The 22,812-nt window shown below is 36.3% G+C and overlaps 1 protein-coding gene across 2 annotated transcripts in view; it reads right to left on the bottom strand.

Moving 5' to 3' along the window:
* Positions 1 to 22,812, bottom strand: part of DNAJC13 (DnaJ heat shock protein family (Hsp40) member C13) — a 112,206-nt gene that overhangs the window by 56,269 nt on the left and 33,125 nt on the right. For both annotated transcript variants that reach the window (XR_013814810.1, XM_079794542.1), the window contains exons 10-22: positions 19,997 to 20,163; positions 19,809 to 19,888; positions 19,556 to 19,725; positions 19,032 to 19,131; positions 17,080 to 17,187; positions 15,977 to 16,132; positions 14,700 to 14,756; positions 12,562 to 12,683; positions 10,344 to 10,419; positions 9,988 to 10,083; positions 8,350 to 8,493; positions 4,580 to 4,662; positions 2,698 to 2,851 (exon numbers count right to left, since the gene is read on the bottom strand). Coding sequence is in view for 1 of the 2 variants with exons in the window: in XM_079794542.1 (XP_079650668.1) it covers positions 2,698 to 2,851; positions 4,580 to 4,662; positions 8,350 to 8,493; positions 9,988 to 10,083; positions 10,344 to 10,419; positions 12,562 to 12,683; positions 14,700 to 14,756; positions 15,977 to 16,132; positions 17,080 to 17,187; positions 19,032 to 19,131; positions 19,556 to 19,725; positions 19,809 to 19,888; positions 19,997 to 20,163 (1,513 nt within the window). In the remaining variant the exon portion in view is untranslated. The remainder of the gene's footprint in view (positions 1 to 2,697; positions 2,852 to 4,579; positions 4,663 to 8,349; positions 8,494 to 9,987; positions 10,084 to 10,343; positions 10,420 to 12,561; positions 12,684 to 14,699; positions 14,757 to 15,976; positions 16,133 to 17,079; positions 17,188 to 19,031; positions 19,132 to 19,555; positions 19,726 to 19,808; positions 19,889 to 19,996; positions 20,164 to 22,812) is intronic.

Here is a 22,812-nt window from a genome sequence, read left to right as displayed (position 1 = left end):
CCTCTCGGGCTGCACGATTCCACCTTGGGCCATGGGTTATGTTGTTGCTGGGGCACTGTCGGCCCCAAATCTGGTTTATTGCACACTTGTGTTTGCCTTCCACACCTTGTATGACAGCAACTTTGCAGAGTTCCCTCTCACACTCCAGGACTTCTTGGGGGATGTTGGAAAGCCCGTCTCAGCCCGATCCCCACAGGCCAGGCCGAGGGACCCCACCTGCCAGAGGGACCCCACTCACTCCGCAGATGCACTTCGAGCCATACCACCCCAGGTGTGGTCAGCCGGGGAGGGACCATGGGAAATTGGCTCCAGGGTTGTCCAGCCCGTCTCGCCCAGTCCCTTCCTGCCAGCCACCTTCTAATTAATTTCCTTTCAATGTGCACAAATCCGTGCACCAGGCCACTAGTCTCAAATAAAGACTTGAAAGTAGCCCAGCTGGTGTGGATCAGTGGTTGAGCATCGACCCATGAACCAGGAGGTCATGGTTCAATTCCCAGTCAGGCACATGCCTGGGTTGCAGGCTCAATCCCTAGTAGGGGGCATGCAAGAGGCAGCTGATCCATGATTCTCTCTCATCATTAATGTTGCTATCTCTCTCTCCCACTTTTTTCCTCTCCCTGAGATCAATTAAAAAAAAAAAAAATATATATATATATATATATATTTGCAAGCAATTGTACAAAGGAATTACCTGTTCTAATTATCAAAATTATTTTTCCAAAGCCTAGAATAACTGACTTCTAAAAATATAAGCTATATTTAATCCAATATATAATGTACATCCATTTCACTTTCTTTCTATACATTCTGAGCATTCAATTCATTGAACTTCTAATTAGTAAGCATATACTGTGTGTGCCACGCACTGTTCTAGTCATCAGGGATACAACAATAAACAAACATAAGACTTTCCATCCTTACAGGAGTAGTAGATAAAAAAGTAAATATAGAATAGTTAGTGATAAGTGCTATAGAATGAAATAAAGCAAGGAAAGGGGATAGAGAGAATGTGTGTGTGTGTGTGTGTGTGTGTGTGTTCAGATGATGCCAGCTATCCAGTGAAAAAAATGTTCTAGGCAGAGGAGCAGCAAGTAGAAAACTCCTGAGTCAAGAACATCAATTTGGTGTTTTTAGGGAACCCAGTGTGGCTGGAGAAAGAGTGAAAGGGTGAGCAGTAGGAGGTAAGATCAAAGAAACAATGCTTGGGGTTCGGGGTTACACAGATCCTGTCTTGTAAGTAATTTTAAAGACCCAGATTTTTACTAAGTGAGATGGGAAGCCATAGGAGCACCGGAGGGCTTTGAGCACAGAAGTGACATAATCTACTTATATTTGAACAAGATCACACCACTGCTATGTTGATAATGAATTGTAGGGAGATAAGGGTAGAAGTAAAGATTGCTATAATCCCACAGAGAAAAGAGAGTTGGTTTCTGGATAAATTTTGAGGTACACTGAATAAGATTTGCTGACAAGTTGGATTTGGGATATAAAAGAAATGATTTCAAGAGTTTGACCAGAAAAATAATGAGAAGCCAATTATACAAGATCAGAAAGACTGCAAGAGAAGTAGGTTTAGGGAAAGAACAAGAGCTAAGTTCTAGATGCTTGTTAAATATCCAATTATAGGATAAAAGTATGAAGTCTAGGAAAGAAAGTAGAAGTAGGAGATAAAAATAAGAAAGCCACCAGTAAATAAAAAAATTTCAGCCCAGCTGGTCTGGCTCTGAGGTTGAGCTTCGACCCAGGAACAAGTCGGTTCGATTCCTAGCCTGGGCACATGACCAGGTTGCTGGCTCAATCCCCAGTACAGGAGGCAGCCAATCGTTGATGTTCCTTTCTCATCGATTCTTCTATCTTCCTATCCCTCTCCCTCTTTCTCCCTCTAAAAATCAATAAAAACATATTTAAAACAAAACAAAACATTTCAAGCCACGAGAGGATGGGATCACTGAAGCAATGATTATACATGAAAATAGGTCCACGAACTGATCCTTTGGAACCAATCAACATTTAGTTGAAAAAATAGGGAAAATGAGCAAATGAGTGGCCAGTGAAGGAGGAGAAAATCCAAGAGAATATAAATTCCCAAAATCAAAGTAAAGAAAGTCTTTCAAGGAGGAGTAAATGAGCAAAATAAAATCATTCCATGTTTTTGAAATGCAGTTAGGTTAAAGATCAAAGACTACATGGTCATGAGCACGCTCAAATTTATAATTGTAATAAGAGTTTAAATTATACACATGCATATGAAATTATCTACCACCAGATTTCTTGTTCTTGTTTTGTCATTTCTCACATCAATATTTTAATAGAACAGCAAAATATGGTCACATTCAGAATCAAATTACCAAAAAATTAATTAAACAAGCTACAAAGAACAAGGAGAACAGACTACGTTTCCATGGAGAAATAATCTAAAGGGGGAAAAAGAAACCAAGCGAAGAACAGATCTAGAATGCATAGAATCGAATTTATTAAAACTGCTACACGATTCTCAGGTACAAAGCCGAGTTATTGAACAAAATTGTGGTTTTTTTTTAATTTTTTGTCTTTTGCAAAGATTAAAGTTTTCCAAAGTTTCCTCCATAAAATTAAGAGAGAAAGGTAAGGATATATGTTACATAACTATGAACTTAAACCACTCCAAAAATACATGATTAAAAACACTAATATACTATAAATATTAAACTTTACCTCAAATTCATGGTGGTTCCAGGCAATCACACTGGCACTACCAAGCTCTCTATCAATATTAAATGCTCTCATTTCAGATTCAAGACTATCTCTCAATTCTTCTCGTGTTTTGAAATTCCAAATTAGGTTTGATCTGGCATGGTCCTGACCAAACCTAGACATATATATAATCAGAAGGAAACAATAAGCATGAAGCAAAAATCTATAACTATCCCTTACTACATCTTATAATAATCAAGAAAATAGTACAATTAATAAACTTTAGCAGGTGTAAATAAAGAAAATAAAAATTCTGTAAAGTAAGTATACTAAAACGTTAATGGTAGAATTTTGGTGATAGGTACACAGCTATTCACTCTAAAATTACTTCACCCTTTCTACATGTTTGAAAGTTTTCATAGGAAAATGTTGGGGAAGAACTGAACTCATACTATAAAACAAATCTGTGTGAATTTCAAAAGAAAAAACTGATATTTCAATTTCAATATATATATTCTAATATAAATTCCAGCCAGGAAATAACTAGATATCAAATTTCAAGTTGGGGAAGATAAGAATTTCTGGATTATTGGGTGTGAAATGTGTGGGATGAGCAACATTCTACATTAGAACCGTATGAACTACCTAAGAAAGAATATTGATAAATTGCCAAGTTCTGACTGATATTTTCAAAGTATCTTCCTTTTATTTTTGGAATAACTTAACCACTGCAATAAATTTAGACACAATTCTGAACTGGGGATGAATAGGCTTCAAATCCATTCACTTTCAGTCTGTAATCCTCCTAGAAAGCCTGGCATCAGAGTTCTAAGGGAGTTCTAGGGGGCACAACACAATTGAGGGATTCCTGAAGAAGAAAAACAAGGCATATTCTTAAGGCCATACTATTGCATATAATAAAAGGCTAATATGCAAATCGACTGAATGGCAGAATGACCAGTCGCTATGACGCGCACTGACCACCAAGTGGTCAGTGCGCTCCCACAGGGGGAGCACCACTCAGCCAGAAGCTGGGCTCATGGCTGGCAAGCACAGCAGCAGTGGTGGGAGCATCTCCCCCCTCCGTGGCAGCGCTAAGGATGTCCAACTAACAGCTTAGGCTCCTCAGTCGACATCCCCCGAGGGCTCCCAGACTGCGAGAGGGCACGGGGCCGGGCTGAGAGGACCGCCCAGTGCATGAATTTTGTGCACCGGGCTTCTGGTATACTATATACATACAATATATTTTAAAAGTACTTTGGGAAGTTTTCAAAGCACATATTTTCTTCTTTTAGACAAAATATAATCAATAGGTCATCTTCCAGACTGAATACTATGAGTTATCTCAAAAAAAGGTTTGCAAACTCCCCAAAATGGTTTTTTAAAAGAGTCCTTTGTGTGTGTGTTGGGGAGAGGGCTAAGGAGAGGTAATAGATGAGAATAAGAGGGGTTACCATATTAGAAAAGCTGAAAAAGTGTATCATATAAGCTAACATGGATACTCATTTTCCATTAAGACTCCTTATGTTTCCATCACTCACCTCTTTTTAAGACTCCATTCTCAACAAGTCTTCAAATTATAAAGCAGTTATTTCTAAACCATAATAGTGTTTTAAAGTAACCATCTATAAACCTTACTAAACATTTAAAAATAACTTAGGCTCTTGAGTCTACCAACATTCTATAAAAGGCTTTAATTTTACTGAAGTATCACTAAAAGGTCATACCAATCCTAGTGGTTACAGTTCCTGACCTCAATAGCATAAAATTACCTGTGGCATAAAGCACTAGTTCCAAACAAATAAAAGACAAAACAAAACAACAAAATCTGTTATGATTCTTCTTTAATGGAAATGCCAAATTTAATCTACATTGAAAAAAAAAAGTAAAGCCTGAAGTTTACCTATAATAGAAGAGATCCCAATTTGCTTCTATTTTTATTCTTTGTCTCCTCTTTCGAAGAACTACTGGCTTTTGATTTACATTCTGGAAAAAAAAGAAACTTCATAGTGCTCAATCTGGGGATACCAAGTAGGCTAAATCAAAAGATCATCACTTTGTAAGTGGCAAAAAATATTTCCTTCATCAAATTTTGGCAGAAACAAAATTACTGAAATAAAATCTATAAAATATGAGCATAGAATATTAGATTTATTACAATATAATACTTTGTCAGCATATAGTTCTATAGTGTTGCTGAAATATTTTCATGTAGCCTAAACTTATTGTTTCAACACCAATCTTAGTTAAAATTTATAGTGATGACTAATAAAATTTATAAAAGTCAAAAACAGTGACTTGTTTTAAACATTTACATGCAGTTAATAACAGAAGCCATGGGAAAATAATGAATGAAAAAGATTACAAGTCATGAAACTGCTACCAAAGTCAAGAAGAGCAAGAACAAATTAAAATAACTAATGGACAAGAAATGAGTATCTACATCCAGACACATGTGAAGTGAGACTTGAATTTAATTTATTAGACAAAGAATATCAAAGAAAACTCCACATGCCAGGCAGATATGAATTTCACACATGTAGCAGAAACTTAAAAACTCACCATATTGTTTCTGTCCTGAATTTAATTGTAAAAAGGAAAAAATAAAAATTTTTTAAAGAAAATAGAGGGAGTCTATATCTGCTAAGGTATATACAAATTTTACAAGTATGTCACCAATATAAAACACCTTCACTTTAAGACAGAAAAAAAGTCCCAGCTGCTTCTCAGACTCAAATTTTAGGCAGTTATAAACCCATTTAATAATTCACAAAAAGCTATGGCCACCATTCCAGGAAAAAAAAACCACATATGTAAGGTTTACAACTGAAGTGAAAGATTTTAAAGATTTCTTGAAGTCTATACATGGACTGCAGATTAAAAATCTCTACTCTAAGTAAAACCTGTATGTATTTCAGACATGAAAATTTTATCTTCAATGTGACAGAAACAAAAAGTGGAAGTAGTATTGATTAAAACATGAAAATCTTAACTTCATTAAATAAGTGGCAAATTATATAAAATAAAGAGACTAAATGATATAGAGAGACAAATGGTAAAATGAGTAGTACATTTTAAAAAGTAAATGCTCTTTGAAATATAAAAGCTATTAACTATAATAGAAAACGTTTTCTACAAATTTTAATTCTATGCACTATCATGACAAGTAATGTAAGGTGAACTTGAATAAAATTTATATTCAATTAATAACAAATCTTTCCTTAAAATCTTAACTAAGAAGTACTTTCTTCAATTTTCCCTGCCCTCAGGACAAAAAGCTAGGAGTCTAGAGTAATGAAAATGTAAATGCTATACCAAAAAGATAAATAGCTCTTCAAATCCTGGGCTGACTGATTCAGAGACTCAGACTTATTAAGTCTAAGCCCCAAATAGCTAAACAAACCCAAAACATAAAAATCAAATAAATAGATAAAAAGTAATTTTGTATATAAACCGAAGGTTATTATTAATCCAACCAAAACATTAGCTATATATGAAAATGACTTCATAAACATCCTGATTATATATGAAATGTAGTTAATTTCAAAGACTTGCCAGTTAATCTTGACAATGATTTTCAGACTTTAGCTAAGGTATAAGATCATTCCAATATGTGGTGTTAATATCCTATCTAATAATAGAGTAACATGTAAATTACCATCACTCCACTACGCCCACGATTGGGCGGCAGGAGGCTGGGGGGCGGGACTCGGGGTGGCCTATCCGGCCATTGAGAGGCACGGTTCCGCTGCCACTGAGGGGAGCTACCCTGCTGTTGAGAGGCGCAGGGGGCGGGACTCCTGCCCCCTGTGCCTCTCAAGATCCGCGGCCGCTGAGGGGGCCTGCCGTGGACACCCAGCTGCGCCTCTCAAAGGCAGGGTAGCCAGGTGTCCGTGGCAGCCCCCCTCAGCGGCCGTTGAGAGGCACAGGGGGCGGGAGTCCCACCCCCTGCACCTCTCAACAGCAGGGTAGTCCCCCTCAGCGGCCGCGGACCATCAAAAGCGTGGGAGCTGGGTGCCTGTCTGCTCCAGTACCAGGCTCCACCGCGAAAAGCGAAAGCGTGTAGGGGACCCTACACGTGCATGATTCAATCATGCACTGGGCCTCTAGTTTATGAATAAAACAGTCACAAAGGTTATTCATTATTTCATTAAAATATTAATGTTGAAAACAGTATTCTGGCAGAAATAATTAGTATGCTACCAAAATAATTTCTTGACCAACATTTGTCTATTTGGTGTCATTATTTGCTCAACATTTTAGATAATACCCCGTGTAAATGAAACCAACAGACCAATTAAACATTATTGATATTAAAAATAAATTCCCTCTGAATTGTTGTCTTTTAATAACAGCTGTTATCCACATTTCTAGCTAAAATAGCTTTAGAGCACTCTCCCTCTGGGGAGCAAGCCCGAGTCTTTCCTGTCCCCTCTTCCCTTAGGACCAATTACCTTTACCTTTCTGTGTCCAACTCTAAGGGCCTCTTTCTTTTACCTCTGTAGCTCTTCTCCGGAACCCATTCCTTCTACCGCTCCCTTCTTCTACCTCTGACTTTCTAAATAAACTTCCTCTTATAGTTTGAATAAAGAAAGAAAGCAGCTTTGGATTCAAGCTTAGGCTGAATAAACGTGACACATGAAATCTGATGCCAAAAACTTATTTTCAGCATAATTATATCCAACAGCTTAAAAACGTTATTTTAGAAATGGGTTTAACCACCTGAAGCCAGAGTTTGTAATTTTTAATAACTGCAAAAGCAGGTTTACAGTTGTGAGTACATAAAACAGCTTATTCTTGTATTATTAATTATATTATTTTCCATATAAACTGTAACCCTATTCTTGCCCCACCCTATCTAGTGCTTTTATTATCTTGCTTGTAAATCAAATCAACCCTGTAGGATAAAGAAGGGAGGTATTGTTATTCTGATTTTATGAAAGAGGAAAGTAAGGTTCTGAAAACTCATAATTTGCTATAGGGGTTAATAAGAGACAAAAGGTCACAGGTTTGATTCCCAGTCAGGTTGTGGGTTTGACCCCTAGTCGGGGCACATACTATAGGCAACCGTTCAATGTCTGTCTCACATCAACGTTTCTATTCCTCCCTCTCTAAAATATAAACAGGTCCAGCCAGCATGGCTCAGTGGATGAACCAGAAGGTCATGGTTTGATTTCCAGTCAGGGCATATGCCCATGTTGTGGACTCGATCCCCAATGTGGGTCATGCAGGAGGCAATCAATCAATGGTTCTTTCTCATCATTGATGTTTCTACCTCTCTCCCTCTCCCTAGCTCTCTGAAATATATAAAAATAATAAAAAAATAAACAGGAAGGGCAACTTTATTTTTATAGCTACAAAACAAAGTTCAGAGAAAGAAAGAAAAAGATGCATATAAATGAAAAAAGTATAGAAACTCGAAGTTATGGAAGAAAATTAAGAGTAAAATTTTATCTTAAATTTCATATTAAATACTTAACTAAAACCCTAATCATTTATTCAAAAAACTATGAATTAAGAAAAATTCACATAAAACTCTGAATCAGAATTAGGCAACATTTCTTCAAGTATTCAGTCACACATATCTGACTGCCATCTCAGTGAGCAGCAAAGGTACAGTGAACCTAGAATATACAGAAGTGCTGGAACTCTGGAAGCAGATTTTCTTTTTACCTCTTTTTGAGAAATACCCATTCTATCTCTCCAATGCATCAACACAAGATCCACTTTTTCTTTGGCAAATTTTTCAACTTCTTTAGCAGCTTTTCCAGCTAGTCTTTGCCACTCTGGAACTTTATTAAATTTTCCATACTGATCCTGTAAAATAATGTTGAAATCCATTACAGTCCTGTTTACAAATTTATTTATTTATTTATTTTAATATATTTTATTGATTTTTTACAGAGAGGAAGAGAGAAGGATAGAGAGCTAGAAACATCGATGAGAGAGAAACATCGATCAGCTGCCTCCTGCACACCCCCCACTGGGGATGTGCCCGCAACCAAGGTACATGCCCTTGACCGGAATCGAACCCGGGACCTTTGAGTCCGCAGGCCGACGCTCTATCCACTGAGCCAAACTGGTCTCGGCCTGTTTACAAATTTATTATAAAAATGTAACTAAACCTGATTCACACTATTTTACATGATTAAATAAATACTGAATGTCAGGGCTCAGTGAAAAGACAATTTCTGCAATAAATTATACTTTTTGTTCAAGAAATCTTAACCTTCTACTTAGTTTTCAAGGTGATTTCTTTTAGAGAGATGGCAACATGTAATTGGAGGATGGATGCAGAAAAATGTGGTGAGTACAGGAAAAAACCAGACACATAAGACAGTAAATAACAAAAAATCTTAAAACATGTTAATATTCTCAGACACCCCAACCTTAATAATTAAAATAGCTCTGCAAGAAAAAAATCTAAACTAAATTAACCTTTGCATGTGTTGGCCCCTTTCACCAACAATATTTATCAATTTTGTGCAAAACATCACATTACACACTTGAATTTTTTTAAAAAAATCAATTCCAAAATGTGACAAGCTCAATTAGAGAAACAAAATATACAAAATTATTACTATTCATAAAATTAGTTATAGTGATAGGTGCAAACTCTGTAAATATAATAAAAACTAGAGGCCTGGTGCACGAAATTTGTGCACAGTGTGTGTGTGTGTGTGTGTGTGTGTGTGTGTGTGTGTGTGTGTGGCGGGTCCCTCAGACTGGCCTGCACTCTCTCCAATCCAGGACCCCTTGGGGGATGTCCGACTGCCAGTTTAGGCCTGATCCCACAGTCGGACATCCCTCTCGCAATCTGGGACCATTGGCTCCTAACTACTCTGCCTGCTTGATCGCCCCTAACCACTCTGCCTGCCGGCCCGATCACCCCTAACTGCCTCTGCCTGCCAGCCTGATCGCCCCCAACTGCCCTCCCCTGCCGGCCTGATTGCCCCCAACTGCCCTCCCCTGATGGCCTGATTGCTACCAACTGCTCTCCCCTGCCAGCCTGATCACCCCTAACCGCCTCTGCCTTGGCCCCGCCACCATGGCTTTGTCTGGAAGGACATCAGGAAGGTCTCCAGAAGGTCTTCTGGTCTAATTAGCATATTCCTCTTTTATTAATATAGATTATTAAACTGTACACTTAAAACAGGTGAATTTGGGGGATATAAATTTTATCTCAATAAAGCTGTTAATATATTTTTTTTCAAATACTACTATTCAAGGTAGTGAATTCTTTGTTTATAATTTTTTTTGACAAAAGTACTCTTTCATTCTAAAAAAATTACTTAGGATGATTATATTTACCATTGCTATTTTCACATTATCTCTAACATGCATCCGATCAGCATCCTTCTCAGGAACTGAATCTGAGCTGTCCAAGTATGCCAGCAAGCCTGGAGGCTAAAAACAACAAACAAAAACAAGACATAATCTATTTTCAAAACAACTGCACAAAAGAAAATTTAGCCTTCAAAACCCAAATACTATGATTTAGTTTTCGAGGGTAGCATTTACTATATGGCAACTCCTATGATAAGTATCCTTTAAATTAAAAGCAGACTTTAAAAAAACAAAAAACCCTTGAAAAATATAAATAACTTATCAATGAAATTTTATTGGGCAAGAATATATAAATCTTTCCAGTTATTCAACTGACTTACCAAAATGCGCTTCAACAAGTTTGTTGCAGTTACATTTTCAGCTGTCCAGAGTCCCACTAAATGTCTACTTAGCTGTCTGAAAAAAGCAGACGTTGAGAAAGGTTTGCTGCTTTATCTCAGCTAGAACAGAAAGGAATTTTTAAAAACAAAATATCACATAAGAAATATGACTACAGTAAAAAAATCATTCTGATGTTGAATATTAAAAATTAATATTTTAATTTGGAGATATGAAATAATGCAAATATTGCTAATGTTTTGGAATTTTCTCCAAATAAAAATGCTTTCTTGATAAACACACTAATTTTCAATGGACCTGAACATGAAGTAGGCTCTTATCCCATTTAAAGATAAAAGTAAAAAAATTAGATTTGATACAATTAGTTTGTACAAGTCTTGAAATAGATTAAAAAAATATATATTAGCCATGATATACAATTAGTTTGCATAAAAGTCCAGACATAGTGATCCTAGTAATCTAGCCTTCTCTGGATTCTGAACAAGAACAAAATTCTACAACTATGTTCAAATATAACCTTCTTGGCAAGGTCAGAGATAGGAAATATTTTTGGTTTTGGAGTTTAGACAAAGACTTAAAGCTCTTAGAGCAGATTATCCTACTCATCCCACTTGAACTAAAAAGCATATTTTGGTTCAAAGTAAAAATCTAGATCCACGTTGACTCTATGAGTTAGACATTTATTTATCTTAATCTTCATGATGACTTTTATCTCCTAGGCTAGAAGCTCCTCATGAGCAGGGAGTATCTTTTATTCACTATTAACCCTTCTGCTTTGGCAGGATTCACATGCCATTTACTATTAAGAACGGGAATAAAACTGTTAGAAAAATAACCAAATAATCACCTACAGTCATATGTATTTATGGATGTTACTCTCCCAGAAGAAAAAAGTTTAATAGGAAAATTTTGTTTTGTCACCAAAAAAATGAATATTACTGAAACTATTCATTTCTGTGCCTATTTGAAAGCTAATATAATGAAGTAATTGTAATTATACTTGTAATTTCCTTCACTGGTACTTGGTAGGTATCATATCAATAATTTCTAAAAAGATTTTAATTAGTGATAAGAAATAACATTTTATAATAGCAATTTGTAAAAGATTGCAAAAGCAATGCAAAATGAAACGTGGTATTTTTATAATAATTTGACAGCTCTTCAATACTGTGATTAATCACAGTAGGAAATAAATGTAACTGATTAAGTATAATAAAGAGGAACACAACAAGCAAACATCTAACACGAGTGTTTAATGAAATAAGACATCGAATAGTCTATTGTAATGAAAGATAGTGTCTAGCAGTTAACAGAGGCAATATACCAAGGAAAGACCTTCCTTATGTATCTCTCTGTCCTCTCAAGCAAAAAGACTACTTTTATGGCCAACATATACAAGTGAGGGATGCAGACAGCTTCTCATAATAGTATAAAAGCAGAAAACTATTGGCAAGGCAGCATACTAAGGCATTCAATAATTTGACATGAGTGACAAAGGAAATATATAGAATCATAAAGTAAACATAAGTCAGCAATTTATTATGTAAAAAGTCAAAAAGAAAATGATTAAAATATTTATATCTGAAAGTGTCACAGGTTGGGAATCCATAAAGTTTTAAAGGGTTGGAATTTATATAGCCTGGAGTAAACAAATATTTATGTGTCTTTATCTCTGAATAATTATTATGAAAATGATGATTTGCCAAAGGATAAATTTTTACAAGAGATTTAGGATTTCCCTAAATTAGGCTGGTTAGATATTAAGGTTTTCTTTATTCTTAAAGTAGAGTACCTAACTGACCAAAGATATTTAAAAATTGATTATGTGATGTTTTAATACAGGATCATCTGCATGCAGGGTGGCCAGATACAAGTACAAGGAGAAAAAGCCTGGGCATGTGGTCCTAATTTCATACGTTTCCAGGCATTCTTTCCCATGTCCTAATCCAGGATTATGGGTGTGAAGCCTGAAAATATAGGACAGTGGGGGGAAAGCAAATACATTTCATTATTTCCTCCTACGTTATCAGGGCCAGAAACAATGATCATTTGGGCAGAATCCTTCTATAAGGAAAGGGAGAACTATGTGAATCAAAAGAAAAACATTTGTGTAATTCAAACACTCAGTTTGTTTTATGAGATATATCTGAATCCACTCTTTACAGCAAGTTAATTTATAGCAAATTAAATTTAACCTACCTATTTGTAAGCATCCTTTGATCTGAGCTTATTGTAAACATCGAAGTATGCAAGTGTCGAGGTAAGGCACCTTCACTGAGGGCAAGCTCTTGCATTTTTGTAGCAATTTCTTTGTCACCTTCCTTTGGAAAAAGGGTAAAATGAGCCCTAAAGCATCAATCTGAAGAAAGCTATTCTAATTTTATAAAACTAATTTTTTATTTCTAGATAAAATACTCAGTATACAATAAAAATAAAAAATGCAACTTCAATTACCGACAAGTAGCAGATTAGTACAAGTAATTTAAAAAATATTAGTTCCCTTTGGAATGAGCTTTAAATGTTTCTAGACAAATTTATCTTATAAAATATGCTTTACTTAATTTAGTATTAAAATTGGGTTCACTCCCTGAGTATATAACAGCCAACAAAGGGAAGAAGTAACTAGCAATTTCTATGAAAGGCACCTGCAAGCCTGGCTTGTTTTTGTTATTAACAACATAGTCATTTTCATTATAAATACATTTCTTTCTTTTTTAAAGAATTATGTGATATAGGGGCAGTTCTTTTTATTCTGATTTTGCTTTACTTATATGGACTCACTTTGGCGACAGGACAGATAGGACTACTAATCAAAGGTAATCACAGAATTATAAATTAAGCTAGCAGTTTTAAATTTAAGGCAATCTGTCAAAAAGTAAAAATGCTCACAATGTTACTTAAAAAGGTACAAGTATATAGTACAACTGAATATGTGGTATGTATACAATATGTGTATGTATGTGTATGTATACATACAATATGAATATGTACATATATCATTTGGAAAATTACCATGTAGCATATATGCAAATATATGTACATCGTATATGTACATACATCATTTAGAACAGCATAGAGTCTTAGAGGAAATTTACCAAAATGCTAATAGCAGTTATCTCTGGATGCTAAAAATACAGGTGATTTATTTTTATTTGTTCCTTGTATTTTTTTCTGAACATCCTAATATTTCTTCAAAGATCATATACCGCTTTTCCAATCAGGAAAAAAATATTTTAAGATACTTGCCAAGATTTCAGTGTAAATAAAAAGACATCAGCTCTATCACTAGCTATGACTCTGACATGTGTGGCTTGTACTAAAGCCAAAGATAGCATTTTGATTATAACTGGCACTCAACAAATATTTCTGTATGAATGTCAATATAGTGGTGGAGTAGGGTCAGGAATATACTTTTATTTAGTCTCTTGATCCTAATTGTCCTGGGCTACTCACTTTGGAAGCTAAAAGAGCATAGGACCAATTAGCTAGAGAAAGAAAATTAGCAGTAGTTGAATATTCACAATAAAAATGCATATAAATGTAAATTTTCCACCAGTTTAATACCTTTACATAATTTTTAACAGCTACTTGAGTATGTTAGTTCTGTGCTTATTATTTAACTACATGTTATATTTATGAGATATAATCCCCCAGTTTTTTGATAAAAGGGGCAAACACCCATACATTAATCCAAATTACCACAGGACAACAAAAGAATAGATTTAGATTGATGTCACTGTAAACATCAGAATGCAAGCAGACATTCATAGCTATGATCTCAATTTCTAAAGAACATAGACGGTTAAAGCAACTGCACTGGAGAAATAATATCCTGTGTCTGACAACGTCATGTCTCTTAGAGGTTAATTACAAATGCACTTTAGCATGAGGAACTAACTGTTGTTACCATTCTTATTTGATGCCATTTTGCTATCAACTAATTCCATTAATAGATTTCTGTGTAAGCTCAGTACATGTAAAGATTTTAAAACCATCACCACCAACTCTCCCCCCAAAAAAAAGAAGGGGGGGGAGAGAAGATTTTGAATCTTTAATTCTTTAAAAATAAAAGAAATAATGTAGAACAGAAATACATATATTTTTTAAAGAAAGGTTTATTTGTCCTAAACCCACTGAAGAATTTGAAACTCCTCGTTTATTATTGGGAATTATTCCTGCAACTGTTTTAAACTAATTTCCGAATAGAGATTTAAAATTACTTTCCTTACACAGAAAAATTCATGTTTCCATTGGATTTAAAGGTAATTTTGTCATCTTCAATTAAAATAGTAATTTAACATTCAAGTAAGTTTAAAATTTCAAAACTATTCTCTTACCTCTATTATTGCCTTCATAACCAATCCAGCTCCCTTTATAATTGCCATGGAAGGATGCTTTATAATAGGGGAAGAAACATATCACAGAATGAAATATTTTTATTCTAACATACAGGAGTGGGAAAAAGTAGGTTTACAGTTGTAATACAACAAATAATGCAATAATCCTATATAATAAAGGTGTAATATGCAAATGGTCTCTTTACACCGTGAAGCGTAACGACCAGATCACGGATCCGCAGGAGGGTGGGGCAGCGAGCTACAAGTGGGCGGTGGAGATTATAGGAGGGGGCAGAGCAGCAAGCTATGGAGAGGGTGGGGGGGGGTAGAAGGAGCTACAGGAGGGCGGGGCAGCGGGTGGAGAGCTATAGGAGGGTGGCAGCGAGCTACTGGCTACAAGTGGGTGGCTGAGAGCTACAGGAGCGGGCAGGGCAGCAAGCTATGAGGGGGCTTTAGGGTAAGGGAGGGGCAGGGGGAGCTACAGGAGGGCAGGGCAGCAGGCAGAGAGCTACTAGAGGGCGGCAGTGAGCTACTGTCGAGCTATTGGTGCATGGATTCGTGCACAGGGCTACTAGTTAACAAATAATACAATAATAAACTGCTTCACATACAACTATAAATCTACTTTTGCCCACCGCTGTATTTAGTTTTTGTTCTTAAGGGAGATACATAATTTTATAAAGGTATAAGCCATAAAATTAGTAAAGGATACATAAAATTAGTAAAGGTATTCTTACAATATAGAGCCTTACAGATACTAAAAACAAAGAGTTTAAATTCATAGGAAATAGCTGACACTTATTTGAGGAACAGTATGTATTATACTTATTTGAATGATAAATGTCAAATAATACTAAAATAGAAAGTGATAATATAGTTAGAAAAATTATCACAAACATATACACATACATAAAAATAATACAGTATCATATGAAGTAATAAATGCTTTCAATTGTTTATGAACAGCCCTGCTAATACTCATGTTATTATTTGAGAATTTGTAAAGAAAGAGAACTTTGGGCCTACCACAGAAAAAAAATGAGTTTTTCACCACTTCTAATATGCCAAAGATGGGCAAATAGTGATCAAAAGCAATCAACAGAGCTCTACATAAAATACCAAGAAATCAGTGTAATCATGTCCTAACATGATAATGTGCTAAGCTATATTCATCAATATTACTACAGAAACACACATGTATTATTTTAAAAACAAACTGACCCCAAAATGGGGTTCTCTTAAGATTAGTTGTATCTGATAAAAATAACAGCTCTCACCTGAAAGAGTTTAAAGAGGGTTCTTCCATTGGATGCTACCATTTCTAAGAGCATATCAAACTGCTGCCCTTCCGTTGTCTCACTATATGGAGCACAGAGGGCAAAAGTAAGGAAGTCCAAGAGTGAACTAATAACTAGGGCACCAGTCCCATGATCCTGAAACAAAGTAATATATTGCCATGACTATCACAGAAAACTTCATTCAAAACTTAGCAGTAATGTTTCTGACTGTTATTCTATGATGTCAGAAGTAAACATAATTTCTCAACAAGAGGTTCAAAGTTTGAAGTAGTACTTGTTTTATTAATGTAGCAAATCCATTGATTACACCATACCTCAAAAGGAAATAATTAAACTCATCAAATTCCAAGAGAATAATGAAGACTCCTCAAACATGTATAAGTATTTATTGTGAACTTGTATTAAAAGAAATATCTGCCCACCCAGTGTGGCTCAGTGGTTGAGTGTCGACCTATGAACCAGGGGGTTACGGTTCAATTTCCAGTCAGGGCACATGCCTGGGCTACGGGCTTGATCCCCAGGAGGGGGTGTACAGGAGTTAGCCAATCCATGATTCTCTCTTATCATTGATGTTTCTACCTCTCTCCCGCCTCTCCGAATTACTTACACACACACACACACACACACACACACACACACACACACACTTTAAAAGCAATCTCTGACAATTCTTACAATCTGGCAATTTGTTTATGTTCCTTCTAAGATGTTATAGATTGCCCATTTCCAAAACTGCTAACCAGTGATTGAGGAACAATGATTAGGCTTAATTTTTTTTAGAACAGCTTATTTTGTAACATTTTAAAGAAAAACACATATATTCCCCCCCAAAAAAAATTTGGAATATCATTGTAAATATCTAAAAGCTTTGCAACCCATCCCTTCCAGATGAATGGATATAGTCCTAAAACAGTATTGAATTATTACTGACCAAGCTGAACTGTGACCAAATACTAACCAAAGTTGGGGGCTATAATACAAACAAAAATAAAAATTTACAAAAACTGTTCATGTTGCAGTTCTACAATACTTTTCAATAACATCTGGTATCTCTCATTAAGATAAACTTAATTATAACTTACCACGTGGGAATTAAATTTCTCCAATAAGTTTTCCAGAAACTTCTTTGAAGAGAGAAGGGAAGCTTTGTTGAGCTGTTCTTGTCTTAAGTCATAGTCATCATGCATGGGCTATTGATTAAAAACAGTGGTAATTTATGAGCATTTCCATGTTGCTGGCATCACACACAAGTCATTAATAAAGAGTATTCATTAAACAAAGAATTGATAAGACAAGGAGAAAAAAGTGATGATTTCCTTGGATCTGATGAGACTATAATATGCCCATCAAGTTACTGTGGATAGTACTACACAAGGTACTCCCTCAGAAGCCAAAGATCTCCTTCTCACAAGGCAAGTAACACCCATTTCAACTCTCCCAGTTTTATAATTTAAATTTGATATAAAACTTAGCATTGAAAAGCAAGTACCAAAATTCACAACAAATACTTTTGTCTCGATTTTCTTTTGACTGTTGGGGTAACAGAGTAAAAGGATTCCAGAATGCTAGGAGGAGTAGAGCTAAAATCCTTATTCTGCTACTGACTATAGCTTACCTTTAACTCTGTCTCAATGTCCTCAGCTATAAAGTGGGAATAGTAGTAGTACTTGTTTCAGAGTACTATTATTAGTTAAATGAGATAATTCATGTAAAATGCCTAGCCCAAACCTAAACTGCAATGAGGGTCAATGTGTTTGTTTCCTACTATTGTATTTTATGTTCTAGTTACCCTACTAATTCTTTTAATGAATTTATAGTAGTAAATAAAATTCAATTTTGGGCATAAATATAAGGTACATACCCGTGATTGTTACTCTATACCACTAAACTTGCCTAAAACACTTTATGTAAGAAAATAAAGTACCATATACTACACACAAAATGAGGTAAATCAGAAATTTCAAAGTTATACAGAACAACTGCTTCTCCCCCATACAAGCTGTCACCACGTTAGGTCTTTAGCTCTCAAACAGTTTTCAAACCTGTGGTCTTTAGCCCCTATCCTACCTTGGCATCCCTATATGGTAACCTGGTCTTCCTGCCTCTGAGTTTACCTGTAATCTATTCTCCACATGCCACCTGAGAGCTTTTTAAAATTCAAACCTGACAGATTACTGCTTCCCTGTTGAAAACTCTTTCAGTTGTTCCTTACTAAAGGAAACAAATCTAGCTTCTTTGTCTGATACAAAAGTTTTTTTTTATGACATCTTTAGCTGAAACTCTTAATCCCATACACTGCCAATACACACCTTATGATCCAGCCATATTCAAATATTTGGTGCTTCTCAAACATGCCTTTGTATATGTTAATCCCTCTCCCAGGAAAGCTTTCTCAAAGCTAGAAAATACCTCCCTGTCCTTCAACATTCTGATCAAGTGTCAAGTCTTCCAGAAAGATTGGTCTAGAATCTTTTAACTTCTCCTTATCACAAAACCAAATTTAAGTGCTTTCTAGTGATTCCATGGCCCCTACCTACTTTATATGGTACACATATCCCTTCCTTACTAGACTGTCAGCAATTTCAAGGAAGAAAGGGTCTTTTTAAGTATATTTCTTTATTGATTTCTGAGAGGAAGGAAAAGGGGGAGAAAGAAAGAAACATCAATGATGAGAGAGAATCACTGATCAGCTGCCTCCTGCATGACCCCTACTGGGGATCGATCCCACAACCCAGGCATGTGCCCTTGGCCAGAATCAAACCTAGGACCCTTCAGTCCACAGGCCAACGCTCTATCCACTGAGCCAAACCGGGTAGGGCGAAAAGGACTCTGTTTTAAACTTCTTTGCATTTCTAGCATAATGTCTAGTTTACAGGATGTGCTAAACAAATATTTGCATAAATAAATGGCTATAAGAGAAATTTAAATACAGAAACATTGAATTTCAATGGTAAAATTAAAATCTGGTTTTGTGGAAATTGAAACCATCAGTGAACTTAAGAAAAACCAGTTTCCTATAAAAAGCACTACTTACACACATGAGAGCACAGAGCATGTCAACAGCTGCATGAATTACTCCATTGTGGTTCCTCTTGAGTGCTTTTACTACCTTCACTCCCAGACGTTCCCGAAACCTTGAACCAAAAACCCCCACAAGCATATAATAGCAATACCAGAGCATTATTCTATTATTTTATTATTAAAATCTAAAATAATAAGTCATTAAGTTTCCATTGCATTACTACAGCAATGACATTTGAAATCCCACCCATGAAATATATCAGTTTTCTTAGTTTTTTTCTTTGAGGGTGAATATGTTTTTGAGGTTAATTAAAACAAAAGAGTATGTAATTTCCCAAATCCACTGTAACAAGAGTAAATAATATTACCGGTTCAGTTCCACTCACCTTCCTTTTGAGTTCTCATGAATAAAAACTATCACATCAATACATAAAGGTATCTGGTTTAATCAGCTATAAAGAGGTGAACTGTTGATTATCTGTTATTTTCAATTGTTAAAATGCTCTAAAAGAAGTTCTGTTTCAGAAGACAACTTACTTTGGAAGCTGAGTAAAGGCTAGAAAACCAGCTTTGGAAGCCACAAGCCTCCTCACAGCCTGGAACTGACTCTCCAGTTCTGCATTGGAAGCAACAACATCTCCCTCTTGGGACAATAATGCTGTTATGGCATTATTGATCAGCTTTTCTTTGTTTTCTGAGAAGAGACCCTAAGTGAGGAAAGATTATTTCAAAAAAGTTTCCACACTAAAAGTTAATGACAATGAATAACTTAGGATACAATTTATCTTACATCCTGCGTTACTGCATGCAGAACGCCGCTATATGAAATATTAGCATTGAACCTGAATACAGCATCTGCAAAGTTGCCATCTGTCAGGAGATAAAAAGGTTCAAAAGGACTTAGTTTTGCATTCCTGATTCTTAAATGACTATTAAATACATGGATGGAAATGCAATTACTTTTAAATCAATACTTACTTGGAGGTGTAGCTAGGAATCTAAGATGAAGGCTCTCTACTTCCTCATCAACAGGCATGCTTAGTAACCCCCATCGCTGACCTTTATGGGTTGATGTCATTTTCACACAAACATCTCTATTACCAGAGGCTCTTACTCCATCCAGCAAACTTGCTAATAAGGAGTCTCTAAGCAAGGTTAAAAATAAAAAGGTTTTACAATTGGTAATTAAGGGGAATTCTGATTCAGAAGAGACATAGACCCTTCAGCAGGTAAATTGCTCAGGGGCACACCAGATACAAGGAGAAACACAGGGGCTTTAGGAGAAAGTTTGGAGTTCCAAACTCTTCACTTTGCTGTCATATACCCTGTACAAGTTACTTAAGTACTGTTGTAGCTTTACCATTTTTCTGGGTCTTTTTACTTTAAGATTATTTTTAACAATTTTACTGAGGTATAACTTCCAAATCACAAAATTCACCCAATTGAAATGCACATTTTGATCATTTTTAGTAAACTTATACAGTTGTTCAATCATCACCACCATCTCATTTTGGTACACTTCTATCACCCCAAAAAGTTTCCTTGTGCCCATTTGCAAAAAACTCCCTAGCCCAGGGAATTACTCTCTGCTTTCTATCTCTACGGTTTTGCTTTTTCAAGAACCTTTGTTAAGGGATGAAAAGAGAAGCTGCAGGCTGGGAGAAAATGTTTATGAAAGACATATATGTAAACGACGATTACCCAAAATATACAAGAAACTTAAAACTCAACAGTAAGAAAAACAACCCAATTAAAAAAATGCTCCAAAGTTTTAACAGAGACATCACTAAAAATATACAGATGACAAATAAGTACATGAAAAGAAGCTCTACATCAGAAAAATGAAAATTAATTCAACAGGTGAGATACCCTACACATTTATCAGAATGGCCAAAATCTGGAACAATGGCAACACCAAAGGCTGACAAGAATGTGGAGCAACAGGACCTCTCATTCATTACTGGTGGGAATGAAAAATGGCACAGCTACTTTTGTAAGACAGACTGCCAATTTCTTACAAAACCAAAATCCTCTTATTGTATGATCCAGTGATCATATTCCTTTATATTCACCCAAAGGAACTGAAAAGTTATGTCCACCAAAAGCCACACACTGACGTTACAGAAGCTTTACATTCATCATTGTCAAAACTGAGAAGCAAACCAAGATGTCCTTCAGCAGGTGAACAAATACAAAAAAAAATAGTACATCCAAACAATTAAATATTATACAGAGCTAAAAAGAAATGAACTATTAAGCCATGACAAGACATGAAGGAGACTTGATTGTAAAAGCAAATATAAGAAGGCTACAAACTTTATGAGGCCAACAATGACATTGTGGAAAAAGGCAAAATTACAGAGACAATAAAAAGATCACTGGTTGCCAAAGTTAGGTGGAAAAGGAAGGATGAACTGACAGAATAGAGGATTTTCAGGCAGTGAAAATACTCTGTATGATACTACTAGAATCCTGGTGCACGAATTCGTGCGAGAGTGGTGAAGGGAGGGGAGGGACCGCAGGAGGTTGGCTGGCCACTGGCCAAGGGAGGTTGGCTGTGGAAGCGCAATGACCACCAGGGGACAGCTCCTGTGTTGAACGTCTGCCACGTGGTGGTCAGTACACGTCATAGCAACCAGTCGTTCTGGTCGTTTGGTGGTAACTGTCACTTACGCTTTTATATGTATAGATAATAATGGATACATGTCATTATACATTTGTTCAAACCTATAGGTTCATCAATTGTAACAAATGTACCATTCTGGTGGGAGATGTTGATAATGGAAGGCTATGCGTGGGGGTGGTAGAAGGTATCTGGGAAATCTCTGTACCTTTTGCTCTTTGTTGCTGTGAAACTAAAACTGCTTTATAAAGTAAAGTCTATTATAAAAAACTCACAGGAACAAAGCCAAATATGAATATGTAGCCATATGTACAATGCTTATGTTATTTATCATGTTAAGATTCAGTTGTTTTTATTGTCGCACTGGAGGCCCGGTACACGAAATTCGTGCAGTCTGGGAGCCCTCAGGGGATGTCCAACTGCCACAGAGGCAGGAGAGGCTCCCGCCACCACCGCTGCACTTGCCAGCAATGAGCCCAGCTTCTGGCTGAGCAGTGCTCCCCCTGTGGGAGCGCACTGACCACCAGGGGGCAGCTCCTGCATTGAGCGCCTGCCCCTGGTGGTCAGTGCGTGTCATAGCGACCGGTCATTCCACCGTTTGGTCAATTTTCATATTAGCCTTTTATTATATAGGATAGTATTCCATTTTATGGATGCACACCATTTTTGTCTATCTATTCACCAGATGATGTACATATGGATAGTTTCTAGTTTGGGCTATTATAAGTAATGTTATTATGAACATTCACATGCAAGTCTTTGCATGGGCATGTGTTTTCATTTTTCTTTTTAATCCTCACCTGAGTATACTTTTTCATTGATTTTTAGAGAGAGTGGAAGGGAGGGGGAAGAGAGAAAAATCAATGTGAGAGAGAGACACACATTGACTGGTTGCCTATGGCACACGTCCCTATGGACTGGTGATGGAACCTGCAATGGAGGTATGCGCCCTCGACCAGAATCGAACCCGGGACCCTTCAGTCTGCAGGTCGACACCATCCGCTGAGCCAAACCAGCTAGGACATTTTAAAAAATGTTTTTATTGATTTTTCAGATAGAAAGGGAGAAGGAGAGAGAGAGAGAGAGAGAGAGAGAGAGAGAGAGAGAGAGAGAGAGAAACATCAATTGGCTGCCTCCTGCATGCCCCCTACTGGGGAATCAAGCCTGCAAC

Source organism: Cnephaeus nilssonii (assembly GCF_951640355.1).
Source record: "Cnephaeus nilssonii genome assembly, chromosome: 17".
Classification (NCBI taxonomy): domain Eukaryota; kingdom Metazoa; phylum Chordata; class Mammalia; order Chiroptera; family Vespertilionidae; genus Cnephaeus; species Cnephaeus nilssonii.
Note: the sequence above shows the minus strand (reverse complement) of the source record. Positions and strands in the feature narration are given on the sequence as shown.